Raw genomic sequence first — 12,129 nt, 5'->3', positions numbered from 1 at the left:
TATATATATATATATATATATATATATATATATATATATATTTTGCCATCCAGGAAATGGACTAAAAACGGTGTAGTATATATATATATTGCCATCCAGGAAATGGACTAAAAACGGTGTAGTAAGCCCTCAACTTACAAGCACAATTGAGCCCCAAATGTCTGTTGTTAAGCAAGACATTTGTCAAGTGAGTTTTGTCCCATTTTATAACCTTTCTTGCTGCAGTTGTTAAGAGAATCATTGCAATTGTTAAATTAGTTGGTTTTCCATTGACTTTGCTTGTCAGAAAGTTGCAAAAGGTGATCACATAACCCAGGGACACTGCAACCATCATAAATATGAGCCAGTTGCCAAGGGTCTGGATTTTGATCAGATGAGCATGGGGATGCTGCAATGGTCATAAGTATGAAAAACAGTCATAAGTCACTTTTTCCAGTGCCATTTTAACTTTGAATGGTCACTAAACAAATTGTTGTAATTTGAGAACTACCTGTAGTGTACTGCAAATACTTTGATTAAAAAAATACAATAAAGCACAATATGACCCTATGATTCTTTGGTCCTGTCTTCTGAATTTTTTGAAATTTCAATTTAAGGGATTTTCTGGAATTTACCATCCAGCATTGCTGACAGCAATACATTGAATTGCACTAATATGAAAGTCCAATGAAATGTATTTTTTGTAAGTTGGTCAAAATACATTGCTAATTTAAAGTAATGTATAATTTAAAATTTATTATGGCTCAAATGTATTCTGGGTAACAACTTACCGTATTCTGATTGTATTTTTGTATTTGTCTATAAGGCTTCTATTAGAGCATCAGCATCTCAGTTGGAAATCCCATTTATCATGTTTGTTCTATTTGATGATTCAAAAAAGGTTAATATTTAGCTGTGAGTATAAGATGTGTCAAGTCTTGAGATTGAAAATTAGCTTTAGGCCAATATTTAAACACACAAAACCATACCATCATTCCAGTTATGAACTTTGCTTTTTGATAGGGCAACATTAAGCACAATATTTTCACTCTGAATAATTTGCATACAAAACTGATTTGGAATCATAATTGAAGCCTGGGTTTAACTGAGCTCCATATAGGAACTGTAGTAGTATCTTGTTTTGAAAATTTTTAACGCACCCAGTATGTGCTGGTTACTTTAAGAGGATTGAATTGTGTGCTTTGTACTATGTATTTGCAACATAAAACCCAATAAATAAAAACAGGGAACTTGCTGTATTTTATGCACCTTGAGGCTCATAGTAATTTTTTTAAAGGTCCCTTGAAAAGGGCATGACCTTTGCTTTCTCAGGTTTAATTTGAACTGAGTGTTTTTACAGAAATTGACCAGTGGCTTCCCTTTCCTTCTGAAATTTACTGTGATAGGGACGGGACTGAACAAAATATTCTTCATAGGCCAAGTGTGCTGGGATACACAAGATTATGTCTCCAAGATTATTACATCATCATCTGTCAAAAACGGCATCAATAAACATTCTATGAGTCTGTTTTTGAGGTTGGGAACTTTGCTTTTACAAAGCGTTTATCAGTGAATTGCTGTTAAATGGCTGATATGCAATGTGGACTTCTAATCATTGTCTTGTTTTGCTTGATATTCATGGTTTATAGTGATTGGTTTAAAGTTCTTTTCTAAAAACTTGTCATTGTATGAAGAATTACATATTTAAAATATTTAAAAATTAGGCTAAATAGCTTCCTATATGCAACATAATTTGTTTTCCTCCCTCCCTCCCTCCCTATCCCAAAGAAACAAAGTATACATTTAAAAATATTTTGATTGATGTACAAATACTCTAATGTACAGGTGATTCTCCTAGCCAAAGACATGTTATATTTCTTTTCTGTGGACCAATATAGATATTAACCTAATGTCTCCTCTGTTTCCCTCCCCCCCCCCATAAAAACTATTTTCTGTTATGTAATTCAAGGAATCAGAGCACATCCTAGCAAAAATTTAAATGTGTAACAATATTGGATGCTTGTCTAATTTTAACTCGGCATTATATAATTAAAAATTAGTTTTGTGAAGGGTAAATTATAGATGGTAATTAAATATTGTTTGGCTTTTGCAGAACATGTTACTTTTGTTGGCAGTGTTACAGTTTTTCAGAAAGTTGGCAACTAATAGTGTCAGTTTGGTGGCATTTAGGATAGATTCTTCTGGTACCAGCCTTTTCTCATTATTTATAGCTTCTACTTTCACCATTGTTTGGATTTTAAATCTAAATCAAATGTGCTGCAGACAATCTTTATCACAATCTTTATCTACTGTTGTAGAAATATAGTAATAGTATATATTCATTTTCACATTCGAAATAGATCCTTTCACATTAGAAATAGATCCTTTCACAAAATATTCATTTGATGAATTGTACCTAATGTATTTTTATCCCAGTTATAGAAAATGGGAATCATAAGACAAAATTTCAGAATAATATTTGAAGCTGACCTTGAACATAAACAGGTACAAATGCTTTCAAAATTAATGCAAAAGCTGTTGTATGTACTGTAGTTGTTGAACAGCAACACTTTTCTGCAAGGGATTATTATTTGTATTGGATTTAAAATATTTCAGGACATCTCAAGAAATATTCTAAGGTCTGATGTCAACTGCAAATCAGGTAGTCTTTGACTTGGAACTGCAATGGGGCCTGCATGCTATAGTTTTGAGTCATGATGGTTGTAAAGTACATCATCATATGACCAACCCAATTTTTACAACATTTTTTGGGCAATGATCATTTGGTAATTCCAAGGCCATTAAGTAAACCAGAGGTGGTATTCAGCAGGTTCTGACCAGTTCTGGAGAACTGGTAGCGGAAACTTTGAGTAGTTCGGAGAACTGGCAAATATCACCTCTGACTGGTCCTGCCCCCATCTATTCTCTGCCTCCCGACTCCTAGCTGGATCGGCTGGATCTTCTTTTGTTGCCTGCACAGGAGAACGGAACTGGAAAGTAGGTTAGTGGGGTAGGGAGGGAATGGAGATTTTACAGTATCCTTCCCCTGCCACACCCATCAAGCCACACCACGCCCACCAAGCCACACCCACAGAACCGGTAGCAAATTTTTTTGAATCCCACCACTGAAGTAAACCCATTGTTTATCATAAATTGTTTGTTGTAAATTGCAGACATGCGACATTAGGCCACACATATGAGCCAATTGCTGTATGCCTGAAATGTGGTCACATGTAAACCATGGTCTCCCCCGTCCCCCCAGGCATTGGACTTTTGGAACTGGGGTGTAAGTTGCCTTTGTAACTTCAAACAGTTGCTAAGCAACTGGTTGCAAGTAGAGGACTACCAGGAATTAACATTAGTAAAATCATAAAGTGAATTTAGTGTTTTGAAAACAAAACAAAGTAAATAAAGAACTAAGGATTCATTTATTTGAATTACTGTATATAGCTGCCCAGCTATAACCTGGGGCAGCTCACAAAAGAGCAAAAGCATTAAAAACACCCAACTACTAGAAGAACACAATAAAAACTGTTGGCATGGCAGTATAGTATTTTCTCAAAGTCAGCACTGCACCTTGTTGGGTTATGCAGAGATCTGGTTTCAGAGGGGGAAAATGAATTTGGAGCACAACTGGTATGCATGCACATTGCATTTCTATGTTACATTTCCTTAAGCACACATTTTCTTTTCCTGGAAAATATAATTTGCTTCTTTAAGGAACTGCTGAACAGGTGCAACATGCACAAATAATCTGCACCACCTTTTTCCTCCTTAAATTTAGATTTATATATATATATCCATTGAGTGTACTAAAAAAATAAAAAATAAAATACAGTTTTTGGAAACTGGAATACTGTATTTTTATCATGTAGTGAGTGAGTAGTGAGTAAGCATGAAGGTGCTTCAAAGTGAAAGAAACTCTGGGGTGTGTACTTTTAGTCATTAAATAGTTTCTCCTACCCCGCCCAAAATTTTGGATTGTTTGTGGGAATATAATAGAGTAAATGCGTCTGAGAGAAATTATACTCATCTTGGAGTGGGTGGTTAAGTCCAGGTTGTGGAATGTTCACAGGAAAATATTGAGGCAGTTTCCTTATATTGTGCTTACTCCATCTGTACTGTAAAATGTTTTAGTTTTTCCAATTTCACTTTCAGTCTTGGCAGTTAGAATATGGTCAGATATATTAAATTAAAATTTACAAGTGCAAGAATATGAACATAACCATCCCTGTTATACTTTTCCTTTCATTTTTTTTATTAGTTTTTGGTATTCAAATAGTACTGTTCTAAGAGCCCTTCCTAAATTGTCTGTAATTTGGTAAGTAGTTTCATTAAAATAATATTTTGAGTGAGTAAATAATGAAATGTGTTTTGCTTTGAATATAAGTGATTATCACAGGATGAATATACTTCAATAAACAATCTTTCATCTTTAGAAAATATCAATATTTATAAGTTCCTCTGATTTGGATGAAATGGTTTATTCACACTTGCTAACTTCCTCTTGTTTAATAAATGATTTCTATAATTCTGTAATAATACTGCAACAGGCAGTTTAAAGAAGTGAGACCTTCTTTTCCTTCCACAGTAAACCACACAGTTCTAATTTTCGATCTTTTATTAATCAGAAATATAAGTTCAATGATGATAGATTGAGGTCCTGGAAAAATCCCTGAGAGATAAGCTCATTTCCAAAAACTGTTTGGGGGAGTAATTGTATGGTCTTTAGCTCTGCTGATATTAAAGAATGCTGAAAAAGTAAAAAGTTCTTTATGTATTGGGATTTTTTTAAAAGTAGAATTGTATGTTAAACCTATAATAACCAGACAATTAGAAGCAAAAAAATATAGCTCCCCCACTTGCTGGCTCCGAGTGGTATCTTCCAAACAGATGACAAAGTACCTTGGCTGAATCATACGTACAGGAACAGAGTTTCAGCAGAACCGGAGTCTAAAAACTATTGTAATACTTAGAAGCACAGAAAGTGTAGAGAAAAAAGGAAGGGCTTTTTTTAATCTGCGGGAAAAGGATTTTTAAAAATTACTATTGTTATGATTATTATTATTACTTTAGATATCTAAAGTACCCAGCTGTTTGATCTACATTAATATTGCTCTGAGTGGAGTTAATGTTTACATTTTCAGTGGTGTAAAAGAGAGACAATCGAATTGGGATTGTTTTATTATTATTATTTTTCTATTTTCCACTTTTTTAAAGTAATTGGCGTGTTAAAGGAAAGAGTATTTTGGATATGTCTGATCCAGCGATTTGGAGTGTCTTTTCAAACTTTACATTGCCTCATTTGAGAAGTGGAAACAGGCTCCGTCGAACACAAAGGTAAAACAGAGTCCAGAAAACTCTTGTACTGACTTGCCTATTACCTATGTTGTAAAGTTTTTTTTTAAATACTGTACACAATTCTTTACCAAATACTGTTGTCAAATAGGTTGAAAAGCAGGTAAACAGTAACTTCCTGATTTCCTTCAGTAACTGCCTGATTTTTGTTTCTAGTTTCATGCTGCTTTTAATACTTGGTAGACTGTAAATAATTTGTGGACTTTTGACTAATTTAAATATAGGTAATGGGATGAAACTTTTGAACTCCGTAACTATAAATTTTATTGTTTCAAGTAGCATAACTTTTGTTATAGAAGTTTTGTAATGGAAGTTGAGGCATAAATTCAAATTTGATCAAATGCTTACCTATATAAAATAAAAGCTAATGAGCTGCTGCTTTATTAATATTATGATTAATTCTTTTCTTAGAAGTTAACGTGTGGCAGACGGTTAAAAATAGTTACAGAATATGTACTTATTTAAAAACATTAGAACTACCTAAATCTATCTTAGGATAGACTGGCAGTGTTGCTTATTTAGGTATCTGATAATAGGATCTGCTGAATAATATTGAGACTATGAAAAACATAATTATTTCAATCTTATTTCCTAATTTGTATTTATTTGTATATATAGTCATTTATCTGTCAAATTACTTTTCTTGTGTTTATTGAAGCAATATAGTAACAGATGCATCAAAGTAATAACAAAGCAGAAAGTAACACACACACATACTGAAATAGAAGCTTGCAAGTGTCCTTCCTTTCCTATCCCTCTTCTTATTGTGTGTCCACCTTCACATTCCTATACTGTACTGATACAAGGCAGTTTGAGTGGTATATTCAGCAGTCCAGAATTAAATGCTAGATAGCAAGTATCTGTCTAAAACATAGAAGATATGGGTCAGAATATTTTTCCAGTCTTCAAAATGCAAAGGTCCTTATGTATAAAGTGCTTGGCATTCGATCCATTTTTTGTGAGCCATAGCTGTGATTAAAAATTAATAAAAACGAAAAATGATTTGAAAAACTATTTTATGCTAACAGCTCTAAAGCAAATAAAAAAGGTTTAGTAGCTATATAAATTATGGTAAAAGTATACACTCATGACAAGTTAAGTCAGGTATAATCAAACCAGGTGGCAAGTCCAGAATCTGGTGCTTTTCTGTAAAATTAGAAGATACTGAAGATAAGTAGCATTTAAAAATTGGAGTGGATTTTAGTAACTACTTGTAGAATGGTGTGAAATTCACAAAAGGAGTTGTAGCTGAGTGCTAAATTGTTGCATACAGGTTTAATGTTTGGTTCCTGGTGTAGGGAGAAGCTATAGACATAAAAGGCCAGTTGAGATTGAAATAGACCAATGGTCTGACTCAGTATGACTGAGTTTCCTAACCTATACCAGTACTTTTAGTGATTAACTGCTATCAGTGAGACATTAATTAAAATAAGAACAAATGGTAATGTTCTGAACATTCTGCTGGCATCAAATGTTTTTCATTTTCTAATGGTTGGAAATATTAATTTTATTATTCTTGGGTTGGTCTCATTAGCTTTATTCCTTTTTTATTGTTTTAAAGTTACGAGTTAGCAAAAATGATTTGTATTTTAAAATACCCTGCTGTAAACAAATAAAAGACCTGGCAGTTTGCTTGGGATCCCAGTGGGGAAGTAGCACACTGGAGATGGTTGTTTGACCAATATAAACTTCCACTTTCCCCTGAACATTCTGTACCTTTCCTCCCCATCTATTATTTTTAGTTAATAATTTGTATTTTCATGATTTTATTGGTATTTTATACACTTATGTGTGTATATAGATATAGATATATAGGCATGTGTTTTTATTTTGATGTTCTAAGCTGTCCAGAATCGTCTTGCAGCAACATGAGTGGCAAACAAATTTAATAAATAAAATAAAAACTCTTTATTATAGTTATAAGCTAGCATAAACTCCACACATTTTGGCTAATAAAAACATAAATAAAAGTGTCAATATTAAAATATATCTTTATAAGGATACCTATCCTTAACATGAGAACTCTTATCCCATTTGCTTTATGCCTTTCCACAATTACAGACTTTCTCTTTATATATAGATATCATGATTCTGAGGAACAGCCAAGGATTTCTGGAAATTGAAATCCACATATCGCAAGATCACTGATATTAGGAATGGCTACTACCAATGGATCCTTGGTTGTGTTTCTAAGTAATGATGGGATTGTATTTATGAGACACATACTAAAAAAAAGTCCGTCCCTTCCTTCCTTCCTTCCTTCCTTCCTTCCTTCCTTCCTTCCTTCCTTCCTTCCTTCCTTCCTTCCCCCTGCCCTCCCTCCATCCTCATAAAATTATAGAATGCAAGTCCAGATATGATCCAGTGGATCTGATTGCAATACAGGTAGTCCTCAACTTGCAACCATTTATTTAGCAACCATTTGAAAAAGTGACTTATGACTGCTTTTCACGCTTTTGACCATTGCAGTATCACCATGGTCACATGATCAAAATTTGAACATTTGGCAACTGGCATATATTTATGATGTTTGCAGTGTACTGATCACCTTTTGTGACCTTCTAGTCAATGGGGAAACCAGATTCACTTAATCATGTTACTAATTTTACAACTGCAGTGATTCACTTAACAACTGTAGCAAAAAGGTAATAAAATTGGGCAAAACTCATTTAACAACTGTCTTGCTTAGCACTGGAACTTTTGAGGTCTGTTGTGGTTACTTTTACATATAAAGAACATCTGGATTTTTGCCTATGTTGAGGCCTTATCACATATCACTTTATAACAATACATAGCATGTTGAAAGTTTTCTGCAGGGATTCCTTTTTATTAGTCTGCATAAAGTAGCAGTCAGTTAGGCAAGTAGTATTGATCAGTAGCATTCAGTGGTGGCTTTTTTTTTTCAGTTGACAGGTAATGTCAATTCTTTGATTTTACGATATCCCTTAATATGAACAAACCAGTTTTATTTCTCAAAGTCTAGAAAAATAGAATATCATGGCTGAATATGCCAATCTTTCATTTTGCAATTGAATACTTGTAGATATACGTATATATAGCCAATTTGAGGATGCATCAGACCAAATGACAAATGTTTTTGTATTAAGGGCACTTCCTTGGAGAAATATTTTGTGGTTTCTGTACATATGGCCTCTACATGTATAAATTAAAAGCCTTTTTTAATGCTAGACAAACATTTGACTATTTGCTCAGAATGGGACTAACTGTACTGCTTTTAAAATACAAAAGTTAGAACTGTTAAATGGTAACTATGCAAGCTATTAATAACTTGTTTTAATGTCATATCAGACCTTGAAGAGTGCTATCAGCAAGCAATGCTTTTTTTTTTCTTTTGTGTTCTCAATGCAGAAGTACTGGCCTTAGTGAATAGGATATGGCTGTCCATTTTCTATGTTGGTAGTGTGTGCTTTTATCTCTTTTGGAAAACTATGCTCTTATCTTCTGCTAAACTATGAACCTTAAAATTTACTAAAGTAAGTACAGTTTGTCCTTTGAGATTACAAAGCAAAAAAAGAATTCTTGCCTTTGGATCTAGGTTCTACATATGATTACATCCCTATCAGTGCTTGACATCAGAAAAAAATTGCATAGTATTCAGTCTCTATACATAGCCTGTGGTTTTGATGGACTAGGCCCTTCTTGACCATTAACAGATTTCAGCATTAAAGGAAGTGTGTGCATTGATTCTCATAGCTATAGGTAGGGTGAGACTTTGTCATGTCTGTGTTCATTCAGAAAGACAGAATGAGTACTATTTGAAAGCTTTCTGTTAAACATTAATTCTCTTCTGGATTACCATGTCTATTTCTTGCCTACAGCTGAGCCAAAATATAATTCTTGAGCTTCTTTGTTTCCTAGATGAGTTGCAACATAGGATTATTATGCATTTCAGGGTGCTCTCCAGTTGGCCTATGTCTTAACTTGAATAGTAACAATAAAGAAGGAATCCTGCCCTCTTTGTTTGTTTTGGATTTGTAGGATTGTAAAGAATAACACTTAACAGGAGAACATTTTGTATTGTAAATGAAATTGAAGGTGGTGTTGGGGTTTGGAATGAAACTCAACTCCTGGAACATCATCAACAGAAAATTGGTGACTGTGCTAAGATGAAGGAATTTTTCCCCTAACATTTTGTAGATAAAATGTTAATGAAGGGAAGAATTGCTCCATGGGAACTCATATTTTTATAATAAAATAAATCAACGCAGCACCATATTCATGTATAAGAATCTCAAAATGATGTATCTGAATGCTCACGAATAGTCAGATTGTTATTTATGTAGAAAGTTTTATAAACCACTATTTGACTGTTTGAATGTAAAGGCAGAAGCCAGGTGTGTAAATTCGGATATAAAGGGAGACAAATGAAAAAGGAAAAAATAGTCCACCTTAACTGGACCTAAGATTGTTTCTTTTAATTTCCTAGAATAATTATTATTTTGTTAAATTCTTCATTTTTGTGAGCTGCTTTTTACCTCAAAAATATGAAAAGGCAGTTTCTCATTTACCTTTCATGTTTCTGGGCAGATTCTTAGGACTGGAAAATGCTATACAGGTAGTTATTAACATGATCACAGCTGTGACTGAAATTTCGTTATAAGTCACCACAATCAAAAAGGGAGTCATCACCTGTCTGGACTCAATTTTATAACCATTTTCATCAGATTTAAGTGATCACATATTGTTAAGCAAATCTGGCATCTGAAGAAAATCTGATTTTGCTGGTTGGAAGTTGACTAGGAAGATTGCAAATCATGATCACATGACCATAAGACATTGTAGCCATCATAAATGTCAAACACCTGAATTGTGATTGTGGGGGTTGTCCAATGGTTATACCTCGAAGATGGGCTGTAAGGCACCTTTTCTGAGGCTGTCATAACTTTGAACTTTTATTAAATAAACAGTTGTAAGTTGAGGACTCCCTGCATTTGCAAATATTTTGAAGTCGCTTTCAAGCTTTATAGAAACTGATTTTGCATGACAATTTATTATTCATGTTTTAAACATCATTTGTGCCATTTGAACATAGCCACATATATATCTTCTTGCATGCCAGTATATCTCCTTTTTGGAATTGTTTTTCTTTAATAACAGAGTTAGATAAAAAAATTGAAAGGAAAGAAAAGTTGGCTGTTTATTCTAAACGTATGGTCTGTTATCAGAATAAGTTTTGATTTACTGTAGGCATAAAGTAGGCATCTAGCCCTTTCCTCCAATATCAGCTGCTTGTGTTCTGTAAACTTTGGGACCTTCCCAAATGGCATTCATGATATCGAAGAAGCTGTCATTGGGAGAAGTTGGCAGCTTTCCATGTGCTTTGGCCTCTCATGGAAAAGTTGCTTTATGCACAAGTATAGTACTTGTATATTTTTATTATTAAATATGTCTAGCCAACCATGTCAGCAAATCTTTCATGGTTGATTAACTCCAGTAAAAACAGTAAAGGCAATCAAGAATAGTAGAGTACTAAAAGTGGTTGTATAACAGATGGCTCTTTTTAACAAGGCAGCTTCAAGAGATCCTTCTTAGATCACAATATGCGGACAAGTGATCAGAAAAGACAAGTTAAATCCCTGAGTAAACCCAAATTTCCTTCCATTATACAAGAATTCACTAGAGTCTTCATTTTTAAATCTTCCTAGGAGGAGTTTGGGTTGTGTGGGAGGAAAGTTTAAGCTCAACAATATAATACTTTTTGAAGATTTTATTTTTAATGAAATCTTCAGAGACTTGAAAAGGAATTCAGTGCATCCAGATTTAAAAAAACTGCAGGAGCAATCCATATGCCATATATCAGTTTTGATTGCCAATATCTAAGGAATCATATTTTATGAGTGCATTCCTATTCTCCGCCTTCTTGGCTTGTTGTTTACAATACAAAGCTTGTATTCAGCTGTATAATATTTTCATTTTGAACAGGCTTTGCTTGTTTTCCTATGGCAGGTGGTAACCATTTGATTATTTCATTGTGTTTTTATTATGTTTTATCACATTTTCCAAATCTTGCAAATTATTATTATCATCAGTCAAAATCAACCTACTATAGGATTAAGAACTCTTTGCTGAAGATAATGTAGTATAAACTACCATACTGGTCTGACAGATTGGTTGATAGATGTATTTGTATTTCTCTGTTAGGGATGAATAGAGAGAGATCATCTCAAAATCATCCAGCTGGATTTCATGCTTAAGGCAGGAGTAGAACTCAAAGTCGCTGGTTTCCAGCATGGTGCCTGAACCACTAGACCAGGGTTGTCAAACTTGTGTCCCATGAGCCAATGCATCACCTGCTGGTCATGCCCATGTCCGGTTTAGCAAAGGGAAAAACTCCGATATGTCATGTGATGACGCGAGTTTGACATCCCTACACTAGACCAAATGGGCTCTCAATTCAGGAGCTAGCAACTTTTTAAAGAGATGAACCTGAATTTTTCTTTTTTTTCTTTTTTTTTGTTACTTTTGTGGAGTTAATTTTGAAAAGTAGAAGAGAACTATTGTGGTTTACAATACAATAGTATTGTAAAACAGAACACAGTTGAAAACCACACTGTATTAAAAACACATTAATGTACAGTCTAAATTTCACCTCCATAAGTTGGGATAATTGTTAATCAAAAGCCCCTTATTTACAACATGGTCTGTGATAGTGACAATAAATTAGAGGCAGGTGTGGGTAAGTCCGGTAGATAATTTGACCTCAAATCCTTTAGGAAGTCTGTCAGGAAATAAAACTGGAAAGAGATTAAACTGTTTAAGGACTGATATATG

At 33.9% G+C, this 12,129-nt stretch overlaps 1 protein-coding gene across 12 annotated transcripts in view; it reads left to right on the top strand.

Moving 5' to 3' along the window:
• The window catches only part of MAST4 (microtubule associated serine/threonine kinase family member 4), a 210,049-nt gene that overhangs the window by 122,675 nt on the left and 75,245 nt on the right, over window positions 1-12,129 (top strand). For 4 of the 12 annotated variants that reach the window (XM_087927222.1, XM_026717422.2, XM_087927220.1 and 1 more), the window contains exon 1: window positions 4,901-5,319. The exons of the other annotated variants lie outside the window; for them this stretch is intronic. In XM_087927222.1, the coding sequence (XP_087783348.1) occupies window positions 5,234-5,319 (86 nt within the window). In that variant the 5' untranslated portion in view covers window positions 4,901-5,233. Of the gene's footprint in view, window positions 1-4,900; window positions 5,320-12,129 lie in introns of those variants that run through there. 12 annotated transcript variants of the gene reach the window in all.

Source organism: Pseudonaja textilis, chromosome 2 (assembly GCF_049901715.1).
Source record: "Pseudonaja textilis isolate UNSWEBS1 chromosome 2, rPseTex1.2, whole genome shotgun sequence".
In the NCBI taxonomy this organism is placed as follows: domain Eukaryota; kingdom Metazoa; phylum Chordata; class Lepidosauria; order Squamata; family Elapidae; genus Pseudonaja; species Pseudonaja textilis.
This window is presented reverse-complemented; position numbering and strand designations above follow the sequence as displayed.